The sequence below is a fragment of the Mya arenaria genome, chromosome 11, assembly GCF_026914265.1.
Source record: "Mya arenaria isolate MELC-2E11 chromosome 11, ASM2691426v1".
Classification (NCBI taxonomy): Eukaryota; Metazoa; Mollusca; class Bivalvia; order Myida; family Myidae; genus Mya; species Mya arenaria.
Window position 1 is genome coordinate 20,725,129 of NC_069132.1, and position 22,649 is coordinate 20,747,777.

Genomic DNA, 22,649 nt, shown 5'->3' on the forward strand with positions numbered 1-22,649 from the left:
CATATGGACATTGAACATGTAACTATATAACTCAATGGCAAAAAGGACCGAAAATTAGACTTCTTTTAGACAATCTGAGTGTTATTAACATAACCGGGGCTTAGTTGTTTTACTATTTTATAGAAAGTGAGGGGTTTATTTGCTGATTTATTATCCTAACACCGTCCATTTTACGGTACTTTTTGAAAAGTACATCAGAACGCCCTTTGCACCATTGTTTTCATAAATTAACGGGGGGGGGGGGGGGAGGGTGGAGAAACATGCCCCCAGACACCCTTAGCACCATTATGAATCCACATGAATAGAGGGCCAACTACGCCCCTAGCTGACAGTAGACCTAGCTTTAGATTCTCGAAATTGCACTCTATTACTAAGTATTCGCGAGAATATGCGATATTGAAACTATAGCACCTTCTCATATATTTAACATTATATATCGACACTAGCCAGATGCGTTAACATAATTATAGGCACAATGGCACCTCACCATTGGTTGTGCTAAATACTGCAATCTTTTACTGAACTATATTGTCTGATATTGACTATTGTCTGTTAACAGTCGGCAGTTCTGTACGACCACAGCAAGATGAAAGATCACATAACCTGGAGTGACATTTTATAGAAGTTGTATTCGTAGTTGAAAAGAAATATTTGGACTAACATGTTCAGGGGAAAATAACTGAATATTATTTATCTAGTTACTTGGAAAGCGTATTGAATATTAATTTGCAATTAGATATATTTATTATAAAGAGACATATGTAAACAATGTGAATAAATTCAAATGGTGCGATAAAGCAAGCAAAACGAATAACGTACAATGGCTGGGGGAGATGACATCAATGAAAATATTGAAATTGAAGAGGACAAGAATTCTGCCGAAATTGAGCGAGAACGTAAAGATGACTTACAGAAGAAAAAAAATTGCGAAGTTCAGGGGTTCTGTGAATATGTTGGCAACAAAAAAGCAGACATAGATACAGTTAACGACAACAATTTGGAGAGCATCAACACAAACACTTGTGACGAATCGAACGTAGTGAACTGTGATGAAAAGACAAACGGTGTAAACAACCATAAGGTCACTTTTCCTGAGGAAGTTGAGATCAATAGAGAATTTGCAGCGTCGCTTTCAGCCAAGCCAAAATGCACTTTAAGCGTGGTACAGGAAATGCCAAACAGTCCGGCTAAGTCAATCAATTCCCTGGACGAAGACTTGCCAACCTACATACCCAACCGATCCAAGCGAGGACTGGAAATAGGTTCAGAGAAACTCATAACAGATGCCGTGAGTGACAATTGAATGACATGTAAAATAATTATCTATATTTCAAATGAATCATTTTATCAGAATTTTTATTTGGTATCATGAGCTTAATTTCGAACAAAAATATGAAAATGAATATTATATACAGACATACATCGTAACACTATGTCACTATATCTAGACAGTCCTAGCATTAAAACACATACCCAAACCCTATGCACGCAACGATAAATAAATATCAACCGACTTTTAATCTAACATAAATGAAACATGTGCACATTGACATGATAATCACACGGAAAAGACACTGTGTCCGTGATAAACTTATTTTCCACTGTCTTACCAATATTTTTAATAACTTGTTGCGCTGGTGCGTATTTTTGCGGAACCGGTTGGGCGTTTATGTGCGTACCAAAAGTCTCGTTTCAATGTACAGTCCATAAACATTCTGTCTGACAACTAGTACAGACACAACAGTTGTTGTATTTGTTACTTGCAGGATCTGCTGTTGGCAGCAACGTTAGTGACGGACGCCATCGAGGGTCACAAGTTCGAGGCCAAAAGAGAACCCAGATACGTCAGGTGGGAACATGCATGCAATAGCATCATCGTACTTCATCCATAGCTTTTCAAGACTCAATAAATTATATAATATGTGTCCGTTGACTTGTGGTGTGTTTCTTGTTGAGTGTCTGTGTGGCTTTGAATCGTATGCGATTCAAATTGTTTGGCTGCTGGAGTTGTCCCTGTAGTAACCATTGTATGACGTATACATTAGCAATATCCGTATCTCCAAAATCACTTCGATTTATGGAAGTATTTTAGCTGTTCTACTGTGCTTCTGTGTTTTTTCTTATTCATCTTTTTCTGTTTGATTTGGTCTGTCTTTGTGTCGTTGTGAATTCGTTCTCGCAATAATTAGAAGCACGATGATCACTGTAGTTCTTAATGTACATGTATTTTTATCAGTGCGTCTTGAATTAACACGCTCTTACGTTGAAAAAACTTACGATCTCATTTTTAACAGTAGTGGGCAGACCAGTTTTGGATGCAGTATGTGCTTATTTATAATAATTGTGACTGCAATTAAATGCAACTGAAAAAGAGGTCTCTAGCCTATCATAATGCTTGTCAAACTAGAACTTTTGCATAGTTTTGTGTTTAAGTTTCTTTCCGTAGTCTCTCATATAACTTTTATTATATCTCAGTCTTCTTGGAAATAAGGCATCTTTCAATCACGGACGATATTTCATTATATTAAGTGTTGTCAATGCGTGAAAGATTGATACACGGCGTGATATTACGGCTTAGTACCGAAGTAAATGGTGTCAAGATGACCACACTATGTATCATTATTAGTGTCTGTATCATACCTCAAGTCTTTCCTCGACTATTTCATTAGCCAAGTACAAATATTTATCCATTCGAATCCGTCAAGGAAAGTGAAATATTTATATTTATATTTACTTATTTTTGATACGGGCTTAATTTGATCAGTACGTCTTACTTTTGTTGAACTTTGTGTCACCTTTATGCAGTTCAATGTCTTTTATCACAACTATATGAAATTATAATCATGCTCTTTATCGTTTCTGGATATGTTAAAAACCATCGAGCAATTAGAATCGAGCTAACATAAACACTTCCATTTTTCTTTTTCATACAGCTGCTTCACATGTGTTAGTTATAGAATAATACATGGTTGACCATGGCTTTTGGTTGATAATTGCCCCAGTGGAAGGAATACTTGCCCGAGGGCTTTAGCCCAATGGCAATTATTTTCACTGGTGCAATTATCAACCAAAAGCCATGGTCAACCAGGTATTATCCTGTATAATACATATGTTTTGTCATTTGTCAATGATTTCAAATGGATTTAAAAACATGATTTTTTGGAATAATGAAGCATATGATTAGCATGTAGTCTGAAAGTCTTAAAACTGAAATATAACAAAATGGTTTCAAATGGCATTAGCTGCAAACATAACGAGTGACTGGAATTAAAAAAAGCAAGTTTTTTGTACGTGTTTTCAGAATAAGCCTGCATTTTTTCAATTCTTCAAATATGTCCTGTTTAACATCGGCTGTTTTTGATGTTCATTTCAATAGGTGAGCACAGCTAGGGTCGATCAAGCCTGGGAGCATTTTCATAAGTACCTCGGCTTGAATGACCCTTGCCATTTCGCTGGAATAATTAACATTTCTCAGCGAATAAAGTAAAACAAACCGTTTCAACAAAACATTTCCTTGTCTCACTGTAACCGGGTATACGATGTATATAGCGGCACTTATACTGTCTCGCTATAGAGCTAGCTTTTATAGCGACGCGGTAGAGTGTCCGCCTACAGAGCGAGAGGTCGTTGGTTCGAACCCCGACAGGAGCACATAGCAATTTGTGCAGTCTGTTACATTTGGCGCCCAACAAGGGACCCGTGGTATACGATATGCCTCAAAGTCATTGCGAATTGACCTTAGTCTCCGAAATTCGAGGACGAATTTCAAAATGGAGGGGGAATGTGTAACCGGGTATACGATGTATATAGCGGCACTTATACTGTCTCGTTATGGAGCTAGCTTTTATAGCGACGCGGTAGAGTGTCCGCCTACAGAGCGAGAGGTCGTGGGTTCGAACCCCGACAGGAGCACATAGCAATTTGTGCAGTCTGTTACATCACTGCTCTATGACCTTTACCGAATGTAAACATCCGGTACGGTTTCGGGTAGTACTCGATACTGAAACACGGAAGGTGTCATTATTGGTAAAACTAATTTCACTTTCATTGCACAGATAGTTCCATTTTAATCCCTATAAAGCTTTTAATGTTTAAATCTTTGCATATCAAGTATACGGCGGCCATTTTTATTTTCGAGAAAATGACGTCAGTGTGCACGTTTTTGTCTTTGTCAAGCAATTATGCCGTAATCTCCCTGACGTGCCGTTATAATCTTACGGGCGTAGACGATAATCATTATTGCGGGCACGAATTTATATAGTAAAATGTTACTATTTATAGTAACATGTGTATTATTTCAAACTAAGACAGCTTAACGCTGGCATGAATCACTTTCGAGTCAGTTTCCTGGGTTTAAACAAGAGCTGATCTCATTTTTAGAGGTCACAAGAAAGTACCCAAGTTTGGATCCAACCCACTACTTCTTGGTTCCGAGGTGGACATCTATATCATTAGAATACTTCCACCCTGGTGGTTATTGATCCCACACCCTCTTGGTTTAAAGGTGTACACCCATACCATTGGTCCATTCTCGCACTGGTAGGGATCCAACACCCTCTTGGTTTAAAGGTGTACACCCATACCATTGGGCCATTCTCGCACTGATAGGGATCCCACACCCTCATGGTTTAAAGGTGTACGCCCATACCATTGGTCCATTCTCGCACTGGTAGGGATCCCACACCCTCATGGTTTAAAGGTGTACACCCATACCATTGGTCCATTCTCGCACTGATAGGGATCCCACACCCTCATGGTTTAAAGGTGTACACCCATACCATTGGTCCATTCTCGCACTGATAGGGATCCCACACCCTCATGGTTTAAAGGTATACACCCATACCATTGGTACATTCTCGCACTGATAGGGATCCCACACCCTCTTGGTTTAAAGGTGTACACCCATACCATTGGTCCATTCTCGCACTGATAGGGATCCCACACCCTCTTGGTTTAAAGGTGTACACCCATACCATTGGTCCATTCTCGCACTGATAGGGATCCCACACCCTCATGGTTTAAAGGTGTACACCCATACCATTGGTCCATTCTCGCACTGATAGGGATCCCACACCCTCATGGTTTAAAGGTGTACACCCATACCATTGGTCCATTCTCGCACTGATAGGGATCCCACACCCTCTTGGTTTAAAGGTGTACACCCATACCATTGGTCCATTCTCGCACTGATAGGGATCCCACACCCTCATGGTTTAAAGGTGTACACCCATACCATTGGTCCATTCTCGCACTGATAGGGATCCCACACCCTCTTGGTTTAAAGGTGTACACACATACCATTGGTCCATTCTCGCACTGATAGGGATCCCACACCCTCATGGTTTAAAGGTGTACACCCATACCATTGGTCAATTCTCGCACTGATAGGGATCCCACACCCTCTTGGTTTAAAGGTGTACGCCCATACCATTGGTCCATTCTCGCACTGGTAGGGATCCCACACCCTCATGGTTTAAAGGTGTACACCCATACCATTGGTCCATTCTCGCACTGATAGGGATCCCACACCCTCATGGTTTAAAGGTGTACACCCATACCATTGGTCCATTCTCGCACTGATAGGGATCCCACACCCTCTTGGTTTAAAGGTGTACACACATACCATTGGTCCATTCTCGCACTGATAGGGATCCCACACCCTCATGGTTTAAAGGTGTACACCCATACCATTGGTCAATTCTCGCACTGATAGGGATCCCACACCCTCTTGGTTTAAAGGTGTACGCCCATACCATTGGTCCATTCTCGCACTGGTAGGGACACCCTCTTGGTTTAAAGGTGTACACCCATACCATTGGTCCGTTCTCGCACTGGTAGGGATTCCACACCCTCATGGTTTAAAGGTGTACACCCATACCATTGGTCCATTCTCGCACTGGTAGGGACACCCTCTTGGTTTAAAGGTGTACACCCATAACATTGGTCCATTCTCGCACTGATAGGGATCTCGCACCCTCTTGGTTTAAAGGTGTACACCCATACCATTGGTCCATTCTCGCACTGATAGGGATCCCACACCCTCTTGGTTTAAAGGTTTACACCCATACCATTGGTCCATTCTCGCTCTGATAGGGATCCCACACCCTCTTGGTTTAAAGGTGTACACCCATACCATTGGTCCATTCTCGCACTGATAGGGATCCCACACCCTCTTGGTTTAAAGGTGTACACCCATACCATTGGTCCATTCTCGCACTGATAGGGATCTTGCACCCTCATGGTTTAAAGGTGTACACCCATACCATTGGTCCATTCTGGCACTGGTAGGGATCCCACACTCTCATGGTTTAAAGGTGTACGCCCATACCATTGGTCCATTCTCGCACTGGTAGGGATCCCACACCCGCATGGTTTAAAGGTGTACACCCATACCATTGGTCCATTCTCGCACTGGTAGGGATCTCGCACCCTCTTGGTTAAAAGGTGTACACCCATACCATTGGTCCATTCTCGCACTGGTAGGGATCTCGCAACCTGTTGGTTAAAAGATGTACACCCATACCATTGGTCCATTCTCGCACTGGTAGGGATCTCGCACCCTCTTGGTTAAAAGATGTACACCCATACCATTGGTCCATTCTCGCACTGGTAGGGATCCCACACCCTCATGGTTTAAAGGTGTACACCCATACCATTGGTCCATTCTCGCACTGGTAGGGATCCCACACCCTCTTGGTTTAAAGGTGTACACACATACCATTGGTCCATTCTCGCACTGGTAAGGATCTCTCACCCTCTTGGTTAAAAGATGTACACCCATACCATTGGTCCATTCTCGCACTGGTAGGGATCTCGCACCCTCTTGGTTAAAAGATGTACACCCATACCATTGGTCCATTCTCGCACTGGTAGGGATCCCACACCCTCATGGTTTAAAGGTGTACACCCATACCATTGGTCCATTCTCGCACTGATAGGGATCCCACACCCTCTTGGTTTAAAGGTCTACACCCATACCATTGGTCCATTCTCGCACTGATAGGGATCTTGCACCCTCTTGGTTTAAAGGAGTACACCCATACCATTGGTCCATTCTCGCACTGATAGGGATCTTGCACCCTCTTGGTTTAAAGGTGTACGCCCATACCATTAGTCCATTCTCGCACTGGTAGGGATCCCACACCCTCTTGGTTTAAAGGTGTACACCCATACCATTGGTCCATTTTCGCACTGGTAGGGATCCCGCAACCTCATGGTTTAAAGGTGTACACCCATACCATTGGTCCATTCTCGCACTGATAGGGCTCGCACTGATAGGGATCTTGCACCCTCTTGGTTTAAAGGTGTACACCCATACCATTGGTCCATTCTCGCACTGATAGGGATCCCACACCCTCTTGGTTTAAAGGTGTACACCCATACCATTGGTCCATCCTCGCACTGATAGGGATCCCACACCCTCTTGGTTTAAAGGTGTACACCCATACCATTGGTCCATTCTCGCACTGATAGGGATCTTGCACCCTCTTGGTTCAAAGGTGTACGCCCATACCATTGGTCCATTCTGGCACTGGTAGGGATCCCACACCCTCATGGCTTAAAGGTGTACGCCCATACCATTGGTCCATTCTCGCACTGATAGGGATCCCACACCCTCATGGTTTAAATGTGTACACCCATACCATTGGTCCATTCTCGCACTGGTAGGGATCCCACACCCTCATGGTTTAAAGGTGTACACCCATACCATTGGTCCATTCTCGCACTGGTAGGGATCTCGCACCCTCTTGGTTTAAAGGTGTACACCCATACCATTGGTCCATTCTCGCACTGGTAGGGATCTCGCACCCTCTTGGTTAAAAGATGTACACCCATACCATTGGTCCATTCTCGCACTGGTAGGGATCCCACACCCTCTTGGTTTAAAGGTGTACACCCATACCATTGGTCCATTCTCTCACTGGTAGGGATTCCACACCCTCATGGTTTAAAGGTGTACACCCATACCATTGGTCCATTCTCGCACAGATAGGGATCTCGCACCCTCTTGGTTTAAAGGTGTACACCCACACCATTGGTCCATTCTCGCACTGGTAGGGATCTCGCAACCTCTTGGTTTAAAGGTGTACACCCATACCATTGGTCCATTCTCGCACTGATAGGGATCCCACACCCTCATGGTTTAATGGTGTACACCCATACCATTGGCCCATTTTCGCACTGGTAGGGATCCCGCACCCTCATGGCTTAAAGGTGTACACCCATACCATTGGGCCATTTTCGCACTGGTAGTGATCTCGCAACCTCTTGGTTTAAAGGTGTACACCCATACCATTGGTCCATTCTCGCACTGATAGGGATTCCACACCCTCTTGGTTTAAAGGTGTACACCCATACCATTGGTCCATTCTCGCACTGATAGGGATCTCACACCCTCATTGTTTAAAGGTGTACATCCATACCATTGGTCCATTCTCGCACTGATAGGGACACCCTCTTGGTTTAAAGGTGTACACCCATTCCATTGGTCCATTCTCGCACTGATAGGGATCCCACACCCTCTTGGTTTAAAGGTCTACACCCATACCATTGGTCCATTCTCGCACTGATTTGGATCTTGCACCCTCTTGGTTTAAAGGTGTACACCCATACCATTGGTCCATTCTCGCACTGATTTGGATCTTGCACCCTCTTGGTTTAAAGGTGTACACCCATACCATTGGTCCATTCTCGCACTGATAGGGATCTTGCACCCTCTTGGTTTAAAGGTGTACGCCCATACCATTCGTCCATTCTCGCACTGGTAGGGATCCCTCACCCTCATGGTTTAAAGGTGTACACACATACCATTGGTCCATTCTCGCACTGGTAAGGATCTCTCACCCTCTTGGTTAAAAGATGTACACCCATACCATTGGTCCATTTTCGCACTGGTAGGGATCCCGCAACCTCATGGTTTAAAGGTGTACACCCATACCATTGGTCCATTCTCGCACTGATAGGGCTCGCACTGATAGGGATCTTGCACCCTCTTGGTTTAAAGGTGTACACCCATACCATTGGTCCATTCTCGCACTGATAGGGATCCCACACCCTCATGGTTTAAAGGTGTACACCCATACCATTGGTCCATTCTCGCACTGATAGGGATCCCACACCCTCTTGGTTTAAAGGTGTACACCCATACCATTGGTCCATTCTCGCACTGATAGGGATCCCACACCCTCATGGTTTAAAGGTGTACACCCATACCATTGGTCCATTCTCGCACTGGTAGGGATCTTGCACCCTCTTGGTTTAAAGGTGTACACCCATATCATTGGTCTATTCTCGCACTGGTAGGGATCTCGCACCCTCTTGGTTAAAAGATGTACACCCATACCATTGGTCCATTCTCGCACTGGTAGGGATCCCACACCCTCTTGGTTTAAAGGTGTACACCCATACCATTGGTCCATTCTCGCACTGATAGGGATCCCACACCCTCATGGTTTAATGGTGTACACCCATACCATTGGCCCATTTTCGCACTGGTAGGGATCCCGCACCCTCATGGTTTAAAGGTGTACACCCATACCATTGGGCCATTTTCGCACTGGTAGTGATCTCGCAACCTTTTGGTTTAAAGGTGTACACCCATACCATTGGTCCATTCTTGCACTGATAGGGATTCCACACCCTCTTGGTTTAAAGGTGTACACCCATACCATTGGTCCATTCTCGCACTGATAGGGATCTCACACCCTCATTGTTTAAAGGTGTACATCCATACCATTGGTCCATTCTCGCACTGATAGGGACACCCTCTTGGTTTAAAGGTGTACACCCATACCATTGGTCCATTCTCGCACTGATGGGGATCCCACACCCTCTTGGTTTAAAGGTCTACACCCATACCATTGGTCCATTCTCGCACTGATTTGGATCTTGCACCCTCTTGGTTTAAAGGTGTACACCCATACCATTGGTCCATTCTCGCACTGATTTGGATCTTGCACCCTCTTGGTTTAAAGGTGTACACCCATACCATTGGTCCATTCTCGCACTGATAGGGATCTTGCACCCTCTTGGTTTAAAGGTGTACGCCCATACCATTGGTCCATTCTCGCACTGGTAGGGATCCCACACCCTCTTGGTTTAAAGGTGTACACACATACCATTGGTCCATTCTCGCACTGGTAAGGATCTCTCACCCTCTTGGTTAAAAGATGTACACCCATACCATTGGTCCATTTTCGCACTGGTAGGGATCCCGCAACCTCATGGTTTAAAGGTGTACACCCATACCATTGGTCCATTCTCGCATTGATAGGGCTCGTACTGATAGGGATCTTGCACCCTCTTGGTTTAAAGGTGTACACCCATACCATTGGTCCATTCTCGCACTGATAGGGATCCCACACCCTCTTGGTTTAAAGGTGTACACCCATACCATTGGTCCATTCTCGCACTGATAGGGATCCCACACCCTCTTGGTTTAAAGGTGTACACCCATACCATTGGTCCATTCTCGCACAGATAGGGATCTCGCACCCTCTTGGTTTAAAGGTGTACACCCACACCGTTGGTCCATTCTCGCACTGGTAGGGATCTCGCAACCTCTTGGTTTAAAGGTGTACACCCATACCATTGGTCCATTCTCGCACTGGTAGGGATCTCGCACCCTCGTGGTTTAATGGTGTACACCCATACCATTGGGCCATTTTCGCACTGGTAGGGATCCCGCACCCTCATGGTTTAAAAGTGTACACCCATACCATTGGGCCATTTTCGCACTGGTAGTGATCTCGCAACCCCTTGGTTTAAAGGTGTACACCCATACCATTGGTCCATTCTCGCACTGATAGGGATCCCACACCCTCTTGGTTTAAAGGTGTACACCCATACCATTGGTCCATTCTCGCACTGATAGGGATCTCACACCCTCATTTTTTAAAGGTGTACATCCATACCATTGGTCCATTCTCGCACAGATAGGGACACCCTTTTGGTTTAAAGGTGTACACCCATACCATTGGTCCATTCTCGCACTGATAGGGATCCCACACCCTCATGGTTTAAAGGTGTACACCCATACCATTGGTCCATTCTCGCACTGATAGGGATCCCACACCCTCTTGGTTTAAAGGTGTACACATATACCATTGGTCCATTCTCGCACTGATAGGGATCCCACACCCTCATGGTTTAAAGGTGTACACCCATACCATTGGTCAATTCTCGCACTGATAGGGATCCCACACCCTCTTGGTTTAAAGGTGTACGCCAATACCATTGGTCCATTCTCGCACTGGTAGGGACACCCTCTTGGTTTAAAGGTGTACACCCATACCATTGGTCCATTCTCGCACTGATAGGGATCTCACACCCTCATTGTTTAAAGGTGTACATCCATACCATTGGTCCATTCTCGCACTGATAGGGACACCCTCTTGGTTTAAAGGTGTACACCCATACCATTGGTCCATTCTCGCACTGATGGGGATCCCACACCCTCTTGGTTTAAAGGTCTACACCCATACCATTGGTCCATTCTCGCACTGATTTGGATCTTGCACCCTCTTGGTTTAAAGGTGTACACCCATACCATTGGTCCATTCTCGCACTGATTTGGATCTTGCACCCTCTTGGTTTAAAGGTGTACACCCATACCATTGGTCCATTCTCGCACTGATAGGGATCTTGCACCCTCTTGGTTTAAAGGTGTACGCCCATACCATTGGTCCATTCTCGCACTGGTAGGGATCCCACACCCTCTTGGTTTAAAGGTGTACACACATACCATTGGTCCATTCTCGCACTGGTAAGGATCTCTCACCCTCTTGGTTAAAAGATGTACACCCATACCATTGGTCCATTTTCGCACTGGTAGGGATCCCGCAACCTCATGGTTTAAAGGTGTACACCCATACCATTGGTCCATTCTCGCATTGATAGGGCTCGCACTGATAGGGATCTTGCACCCTCTTGGTTTAAAGGTGTACACCCATACCATTGGTCCATTCTCGCACTGATAGGGATCCCACACCCTCTTGGTTTAAAGGTGTACACCCATACCATTGGTCCATTCTCGCACTGATAGGGATCCCACACCCTCTTGGTTTAAAGGTGTACACCCATACCATTGGTCCATTCTCGCACTGATAGGGATCCCACACCCTCATGGTTTAAAGGTGTACACCCATACCATTGGTCCATTCTCGCACTGGTAGGGATCTCGCACCCTCTTGGTTTAAAGGTGTACACCCATATCATTGGTCCATTCTCGCACTGGTAGGGATCTCGCACCCTCTTGGTTAAAAGATGTACACCCATACCATTGGTCCATTCTCGCACTGGTAGGGATCCCACACCCTCTTGGTTTAAAGGTGTACACCCATACCATTGGTCCATTCTCTCACTGGTAGGGATTCCACACCCTCATGGTTAAAAGGTGTACACCCATACCATTGGTCCATTCTCGCACAGATAGGGATCTCGCACCCTCTTGGTTTAAAGGTGTACACCCACACCGTTGGTCCATTCTCGCACTGGTAGGGATCTCGCAACCTCTTGGTTTAAAGGTGTACACCCATACCATTGGTCCATTCTCGCACTGATAGGGATCCCACACCCTCGTGGTTTAATGGTGTACACCCATACCATTGGGCCATTTTCGCACTGGTAGGGATCCCGCACCCTCATGGTTTAAAAGTGTACACCCATACCATTGGGCCATTTTCGCACTGGTAGTGATCTCGCAACCCCTTGGTTTAAAGGTGTACACCCATACCATTGGTCCATTCTCGCACTGATAGGGATCCCACACCCTCTTGGTTTAAAGGTGTACACCCATACCATTGGTCCATTCTCGCACTGATAGGGATCTCACACCCTCATTTTTTAAAGGTGTACATCCATACCATTGGTCCATTCTCGCACAGATAGGGACACCCTTTTGGTTTAAAGGTGTACACCCATACCATTGGTCCATTCTCGCACTGATAGGGATCCCACACCCTCATGGTTTAAAGGTGTACACCCATACCATTGGTCCATTCTCGCACTGATAGGGATCCCACACCCTCTTGGTTTAAAGGTGTACACATATACCATTGGTCCATTCTCGCACTGATAGGGATCCCACACCCTCATGGTTTAAAGGTGTACACCCATACCATTGGTCAATTCTCGCACTGATAGGGATCCCACACCCTCTTGGTTTAAAGGTGTACGCCAATACCATTGGTCCATTCTCGCACTGGTAGGGACACCCTCTTGGTTTAAAGGTGTACACCCATACCATTGGTCCGTTCTCGCACTGGTAGGGATTCCACACCCTCATGGTTTAAAGGTGTACACCCATACCATTGGTCCATTCTCGCACTGGTAGGGACACCCTCTTGGTTTAAAGGTGTACACCCATACCATTGGTCCATTCTCGCACTGATAGGGATCTCGCACCCTCTTGGTTTAAAGGTGTACACCCATACCATTGGTCCATTCTCGCTCTGATAGGGATCCCACACCCTCTTGGTTTAAAGGTGTACACCCATACCATTGGTCCATTCTCGCACTGATAGGGATCCCACACCCTCTTGGTTTAAAGGTGTACACCCATACCATTGGTCCATTCTCGCACTGATAGGGATCCCACACCCTCTTGGTTTAAACTTGTACACCCATACCATTGGTTCATTCTCGCACTGGTAGGGATCCCACACCCTCATGGTTTAAAGGTGTACATCCATACCATTGGTCCATTCTCGCACTGATAGGGATCCCACACGCTCTTGGATTAAAGGTGTACACCCATACCATTGGTCCATTCTCGCACTGATAGGGATCTTGCACCCTCTTGGTTTAAAGGTGTACACCCATACCATTGGTCCATTCTGGCACTGGTAGGGATCCCACACTCTCATGGTTTAAAGGTGTACGCCCATACCATTGGTCCATTCTCGCACTGGTAGGGATCCCACACCCTCATGGTTTAAAGGTGTACACCCATACCATTGGTCCATTCTCGCACTGGTAGGGATCTCGCACCCTCTTGGTTTAAAGGTGTACACCCATACCATTGGTCCATTCTCGCACTGATAGGGATCCCACACCCTCTTGGTTTAAAGGTCTACACCCATACCATTGGTCCATTCTCGCACTGATTTGGATCTTGCACCCTCTTGGTTTAAAGGTGTACATCCATACCATTGGTCCATTCTCGCACTGATAGGGATCTTGCACCCTCTTGGTTTAAAGGTGTACGCCCATACCATTAGTCCATTCTCGCACTGGTAGGGATCCCACACCCTCTTGGTTTAAAGGTGTACACCCATACCATTGGTCCATTTTCGCACTGGTAGGGATCCCGCAACCTCATGGTTTAAAGGTGTACACCCATACCATTGGTCCATTCTCGCACTGATAGGGCTCGCACTGATAGGGATCTTGCACCCTCTTGGTTTAAAGGTGTACACCCATACCATTGGTCCATTCTCGCACTGATAGGGATCCCACACCCTTTTGGTTTAAAGGTGTACACCCATACCATTGGTCCATTCTCGCACTGATAGGGATGCCACACCCTCTTGGTTTAAAGGTGTACACCCATACCATTGGTCCATTCTCGCACTGATAGGGATCTTGCACCCTCTTGGTTCAAAGGTGTAAGCCCATACCATTGGTCCATTCTGGCACTGGTAGGGATCCCACACCCTCATGGCTTAAAGGTGTACGCCCATACCATTGGTCCATTCTCGCACTGATAGGGATCCCACACCCTCATGGTTTAAATGTGTACACCCATACCATTGGTCCATTCTCGCACTGATAGGGATCCCACACCCTCATGGTTTAAAGGTGTACACCCATACCATTGGTCCATTATCGCACTGGTAGGGATCTCGCACCCTCTTGGTTTAAAGGTGTACACCCATACCATTGGTCCATTCTCGCACTGGTAGGGATCTCGCACCCTCTTGGTTAAAAGATGTACACCCATACCATTGGTCCATTCTCGCACTGGTAGGGATCTCGCACCCTCTTGGTTTAATGGTGTACACCCATACCATTGGTCCATTCTCGCACTGGTAGGGATCTCGCACCCTCTTGGTTAAAAGATGTACACCCATACCATTGGTTCATTCTCTCACTGGTAGGGATTCCACACCCTCATGGTTTAAAGGTGTACACCCATACCATTGGTCCATTCTTGCACAGATAGGGATCTCGCACCCTCTTGGTTTAAAGGTGTACACCCACACCATTGGTCCATTCTCGCACTGGTAGGGATCTCGCAACCTCTTGGTTTAAAGGTGTACACCCATACCATTGGTCCATTCTCGCACTGATAGGGATCCCACACCCTCATGGTTTAATGGTGTACACCCATACCATTGGCCCATTTTCGCACTAGTAGGGATCCCGCACCCTCATGGTTTAAAGGTGTACACCCATACCATTGGGCCATTTTCGCACTGGTAGTGATCTCGCAACCTCTTGGTTTAAAGGTGTACACCCATACCATTGGTCCATTCTCGCACTGATAGGGATTCCACACCCTCTTGGTTTAAAGGTGTACACCCATACCATTGGTCCATTCTCGCACTGATAGGGATCTCACACCCTCATTGTTTAAAGGTGTACATCCATACCATTGGTCCATTCTCGCACTGATAGGTACACCCTCTTGGTTTAAAGGTGTACACCCATACCATTGGTCCATTCTCGCACTGATAGGGATCCCACACCCTCTTGGTTTAAAGGTCTACACCCATACCATTGGTCCATTCTCGCACTGATTTGGATCTTGCACCCTCTTGGTTTAAAGTCGTACACCCATACCATTGGTCCATTCTCGCACTGATTTGGATCTTGCACCCTCTTGGTTTAAAGGTGTACACCCATACCATTGGTCCATTCTCGCACTGATAGGGATCTTGCACCCTCTTGGTTTAAAGGTGTACGCCCATACCATTGGTCCATTCTCGCACTGGTAGGGATCCCACACCCTCATGGTTTAAAGGTGTACACACATACCATTGGTCCATTCTCGCACTGGTAAGGATCTCTCACCCTCTTGGTTAAAAGATGTACACCCATACCATTGGTCCATTTTCGCACTGGTAGGGATCCCGCAACCTCATGGTTTAAAGGTGTACACCCATACCATTGGTCCATTCTCGCACTGATAGGGCTCGCACTGATAGGGATCTTGCACCCTCTTGGTTTAAAGGTGTACACCCATACCATTGGTCCATTCTCGCACTGATAGGGATCCCACACCCTCTTGGTTTAAAGGTGTACACCCATACCATTGGTCCATTCTCGCACTGATAGGGATCCCACACCCTCTTGGTTTAAAGGTGTACACCCATACCATTGGTCCATTCTCGCACTGATAGGGATCCCACACCCTCATGGTTTAAAGGTGTACACCCATACCATTGGTCCATTCTCGCACTGGTAGGGATCTCGCACCCTCTTGGTTTAAAGGTGTACACCCATATCATTGGTCCATTCTCGCACTGGTAGGGATCTCGCACCCTCTTGGTTAAAAGATGTACACCCATACCATTGGTCCATTCTCGCACTGGTAGGGATCCCACACCCTCTTGGTTTAAAGGTGTACACCCATACCATTGGTCCATTCTCGCACTGATAGGGATCCCACACCCTCATGGTTTAATGGTGTACACCCATACCATTGGCCCATTTTCGCACTGGTAGGGATCCCGCACCCTCATGGTTTAAAGGTGTACACCCATACCATTGGGCCATTTTCGCACTGGTAGTGATCTCGCAACCTCTTGGTTTAAAGGTGTACACCCATACCATTGGTCCATTCTCGCACTGATAGGGATTCCACACCCTCTTGGTTTAAAGGTGTACACCCATACCATTGGTCCATTCTCGCACTGATAGGGATCTCACACCCTCATTGTTTAAAGGTGTACATCCATACCAGTGGTCCATTTTCGCACTGGTAGTGATCTCGCAACCTCTTGGTTTAAAGGTGTACACCCATACCATTGGTCCATTCTCGCACTGATAGGGATCCCACACCCTCTTGGTTTAAAGGTCTACACCCATACCATTGGTCCATTCTCGCACTGATTTGGATCTTGCACCCTCTTGGTTTAAAGTCGTACACCCATACCATTGGTCCATTCTCGCACTGATAGGGACACCCTCTTGGTTTAAAGGTGTACACCCATACCATTGGTCCATTCTCGCACTGATAGGGATCTTGCACCCTCTTGGTTTAAAGGTGTACGCCCATACCATTGGTCCATTCTCGCACTGATTTGGATCTTGCACCCTCTTGGTTTAAAGTCGTACACCCATACCATTGGTCCATTCTCGCACTGATTTGGATCTTGCACCCTCTTGGTTTAAAGGTGTACACCCATACCATTGGTCCATTCTCGCACTGATAGGGATCTTGCACCCTCTTGGTTTAAAGGTGTACGCCCATACCATTGGTCCATTCTCGCACTGGTAGGGATCCCACACCCTCATGGTTTAAAGGTGTACACACATACCATTGGTCCATTCTCGCACTGGTAAGGATCTCTCACCCTCTTGGTTAAAAGATGTACACCCATACCATTGGTCCATTTTCGCACTGGTAGGGATCCCGCAACCTCATGGTTTAAAGGTGTACACCCATACCATTGGTCCATTCTCGCACTGATAGGGCTCGCACTGATAGGGATCTTGCACCCTCTTGGTTTAAAGGTGTACACCCATACCATTGGTCCATTCTCGCACTGATAGGGATCCCACACCCTCTTGGTTTAAAGGTGTACACCCATACCATTGGTCCATTCTCGCACTGGTAGGGATCCCACACCCTCTTGGTTTAAAGGTGTACACCCATACCATTGGTCCATTCTCGCACTGATAGGGATCCCACACCCTCATGGTTTAAAGGTGTACACCCATACCATTGGTCCATTCTCGCACTGATAGGGATCTTGCACCCTCTTGGTTTAAAGGTGTACGCCCATACCATTAGTCCATTCTCGCACTGGTAGGGATCCCACACCCTCTTGGTTTAAAGGTGTACACCCATACCATTGGTCCATTTTCGCACTGGTAGGGATCCCGCAACCTCATGGTTTAAAGGTGTACACCCATACCATTGGTCCATTCTCGCACTGATAGGGCTCGCACTGATAGGGATCTTGCACCCTCTTGGTTTAAAGGTGTACACCCATACCATTGGTCCATTCTCGCACTGATAGGGATCCCACACCCTCTTGGTTTAAAGGTGTACACCCATACCATTGGTCCATTCTCGCACTGATAGGGATCCCACACCCTCTTGGTTTAAAGGTGTACACCCATACCATTGGTCCATTCTCGCACTGATAGGGATGCCACACCCTCATGGTTTAAAGGTGTACACCCATACCATTGGTCCATTCTCGCACTGGTAGGGATCTCGCACCCTCTTGGTTTAAAGGTGTACACCCATATCATTGGTCCATTCTCGCACTGGTAGGGATCTCGCACCCTCTTGGTTAAAAGATGTACACCCATACCATTGGTCCATTCTCGCACTGGTAGGGATCCCACACCCTCTTGGTTTAAAGGTGTACACCCATACCATTGGTCCATTCTCGCACTGATAGGGATCCCACACCCTCATGGTTTAATGGTGTACACCCATACCATTGGCCCATTTTCGCACTGGTAGGGATCCCGCACCCTCATGGTTTAAAGGTGTACACCCATACCATTGGGCCATTTTCGCACTGGTAGTGATCTCGCAACCCCTTGGTTTAAAGGTGTACACCCATACCATTGGTCCATTCTCGCACCAATAGGGATTCCACACCCTCTTGGTTTAAAGGTGTACACCCATACCATTGGTCCATTCTCGCACTGATAGGGATCTCACACCCTCATTGTTTAAAGGTGTACATCCATACCATTGGTCCATTCTCGCACTGATAGGGACACCCTCTTGGTTTAAAGGTGTACACCCATACCATTGGGCCATTTTCGCACTGGTAGGGATCTCGCAACCTCTTGGTTTAAAGGTGTACACCCATACCATTGGTCCATTCTCGCACTGGTAGGGATCCCACACCCTCATGGTTTAAAGGTGTACACCCATACCATTGGTCCATTCTCGCACTGGTAGGGCTCGCACTGATAGGGATCTTGCACCCTCTTGGTTTAAAGGTGTACACCCATACCATTGGTCTATTGTCGCACTAATAGGGATCTTGCACCCTCTTGGTTTAAAGGTGTACACCCATACCATTGGTCCATTCTCGCACTGGTAGGGATCCCGCAACCTCATGGTTTAAAGGTGTACGCCCATACCATTGGTCCATTCTCGCACTGGTAGGGATCCCACACCCTCATGGTTTAAAGGTGTACACCCATACCATTGGTCCATTCTCGCACTGGTAGGGATCTCGCACCCTCTTGGTTTAAAGGTGTACACCCATACCATTGGTCCATTCTCGCACTGGTAGGGATCTCGCACCCTGTTGGTTAAAAGATGTACACCCATACCATTGGTCCATTCTCGCACTGGTAGGGATCCCACACCCTCTTGGTTTAAAGGTGTACACCCATACCATTGGTCCATTCTCGCACTGGTAGGGATTCCACACCCTCTTGGTTAAAAGGTGTACACCCATACCGTTGGTCCATTCTCGCACTGGTAGGGATCTCCACCGTCTTTGTTTTACGGTGTTCACCCATAAAATTGGACCATTCTCGCACTGGTAGGGATTCAGAATGTCAACCATTGTTTCCGACACAGACAAACACTTGCATTGATGTTGGTATGTCTGCTGTGACAGCCTATTAGCTCGAACTGTGCTCCGCAAAGCACTGAGCAGAAATCGCTTAATTTGATTTCCATATGTTCGAAGTGAATTGTCACACTGATTTTACTGATTAAATTCTTCATGTGACTCAATTTGTAGGCACTTTTATGATCAAACAGGCGATGACATTGAAACAGTCAACATGAATCAACCAGAAATGAAAATAAAATTGATTAATCTGCCATACCTATAATGTCAATGATAATCTATATTTTGTTATTAGTAAAAGGTTTACGCTGTTTTAAATATCAGAATTCAACATAAATAAGTTTAAATTCACCATCGAAAGCTCTTTTAAATGGAAAGCATATAAACAATCACAATCAATGAATCCGTTTATAAAGGTAGGCTAGGAATATCCATCTGTTCAAGAATTCCAAGAATAGTACAATGAAGATTCAACGACAGCCTTAGCACGGGTTGCGTTGTTATCTTGCCCATATATACTCAACGCATGAAAACTGTATTTTCTGCAAGTACCTCTTCTGCCAATTGGTCGGTTATAAATATAATTATATATTTGGGCTACTGTTTTTCTTGCCAAGGTCAATGCAAATGTTTCAGGTGTGGACTTAACAGTGTATCGTTTGACTTCATACTTCAACCTATTGTACTATACGAGATAATTTGTCATTTACAGGTTGGTCGAAGTAGCTTACACGTTTAAAACATCATTCGATAATTGTTGCTAATTGTCTGTCTCACAGTTAAATCAATTACCCATATGACTGAAGATGACATTTTCCCGCATAGAGTATTCAAAAAGTGTAACACATGTAGTTAGTGATCGCTTACGTTACTGTTTGCTAAAATCCTTTGCCAAAACAATTATTATGTGTAAAAGTTTTTCTGCATTTTCTCTCGTTTATATTGTTTAATATATGTTACAATTAATTCCATTAATGATGTGCTGTTAATTGTTCTGCAACTTTTAGATGCAATCTACACGTACTGTCAAGTAAATGTCAATGGCAACAACTGCTCATAAAAACATCATCAGCGGTGACACGGTGATGATGCAAAGCGGATTTTTTCCGTCCACATTTTTCATTTGCCGGTTCTATCCGACACCGCAACAAAGTTCAGTACATCTCAGCATTTTCTTTGCATTGTTACTGTTATCGTTTTGGATTTAGGAACATATCTTTTTTTAAAGAATGACCATATTATTTGTGAATGTAAATCTATTTTTATTTAAGGGATGTTGTGTCAAATTAACCAAAAATAATGAAGAAATTTGACATGAAAACCGTAGGCGACGAGCAGAAACGGTGTTTTTTGTTTCTATTTTTGAAATATCACTTACCGTGAATGAGGTCTATTTATTCGAACCGTTTGGCTTTCGCTGTATTTTACATTAAAAAATATCATAATAATGTAGTCTACTGGGATTGTACCGCTCTATTCAAAGTGATTGCTGATCGGTTCAGGAAGGGCATGCATGGAAATAGCGCGCTTCATGACATGATTTTATCTCGAGTGCCCTTCTTCGTTTCAACAACAAGCACACACACACAAAACACACGAGACCATTCCTGCAATATTAACTTTCTCCTAGGCTATCGTATGTAGATATATACATAGAACCAAATCTGAGGAATTCTTAGCTATTAAGTTTAAAAATTGCTCAGATTTAGTTCTCAACCCCCTGAAACACGATATATTTAAAGTCTGAACATACGTAATATGTTATAGAAAAAACACCATGTTATGTAACATCGTTACGATTAATTCAGAAAGGTTGACCGAACGAAGCGATAAAAGTCTTCTAAGTCATTAAAAAGTATCATCATATATTATTTCTAGAATATTACGTTTAGGAGGTGATGAACAAAATATCACGTCATATGTGTTATGTTGTAAAAGGCATCGCATTGAAAATCAATTAAAACTTACATTGACACGAACTGTAGGTAACAATGTAAGAAATTCTTAATGATACAAATGGCTTATTCGCTTCCCATAGTACCCATAAAATCCCTACGCTTGCGCATTCATGGATACTTGTCGTGTCCAATCGAACGTCCGTGAATGGACAACATATATCATATGCAAAGGTCACATGTGAGTTCAACGACTTTCTACGTTCGTTTAATAGTCTATTCACACTGTTTGAAAATAAAAAAAAGTTTCTTAAAGTTATATTAAAAATAAGTTAAGGCCTTACAGGGTGCAAAAGTGGGTGGGAAAGTAAAATTATTTTTAAATGTTGCGATAATGCTTATATTATTTAGTAACGAGGAACAATGTTTTTCAGGAGTGAAATTCTTATCTTTTGCAACATGTTTTCGGATAATAAGGAGCTCGGCAAATTTTAAGAAAGAATATATGATATTTGTTATTATTGATCAGATCATAAAGCATTTTCATTTTTTTTTCTGCAAAGTCGGTCGGCAGTTTATATATTTGTGTCAAAGTGCCCCAGACTACCAAATCAGCAATGTCGTGTGGTTTCTTGATGGCATCTTTTCAAATAAGAACAGCATTCAATTAAAATAATGAAAAAGTGAAAAACAAATATACAAATACCTTTAAATCACCACAAAATCATAAGTCATTGTTGATCTTGTGGTCTCGAATATTGTGACATGAGAACATTTTCATTTTGTATAAAGACACTTTCAAAATTATGCAAATGATTATTTGATAAAATCTTCCATGATATTAGCCCAACTCATTATAACACTTAAAGATGTTTCAACGGATGTATGTATTACGCTTGCCAAATACTAAACCTCAAAACTAAAGGAAAATCAAATTTTGATATACTTTATGATCTGGTCCTTCAAAGCCAACTTTTTGCTGTGGAATGCTATCATTTACGGACTGATAATGAACGGACTGAGAATAACTTTA

The 22,649-nt window shown here is 44.7% G+C and overlaps 1 protein-coding gene across 1 annotated transcript in view; it reads left to right on the forward strand.

The window, feature by feature from the left end:
* The first annotated feature begins 752 nt into the window (after positions 1-752).
* LOC128209692 (two pore channel protein 2-like) overlaps positions 753-22,649 on the forward strand; it is a 48,250-nt gene continuing 26,353 nt past the window's right edge. The window contains exons 1-2 of the mRNA XM_052913854.1: positions 753-1,288; positions 1,767-1,849. Of these exons, the coding sequence (XP_052769814.1) occupies positions 821-1,288; positions 1,767-1,849 (551 nt within the window). The 5' untranslated portion in view covers positions 753-820. The remainder of the gene's footprint in view (positions 1,289-1,766; positions 1,850-22,649) is intronic.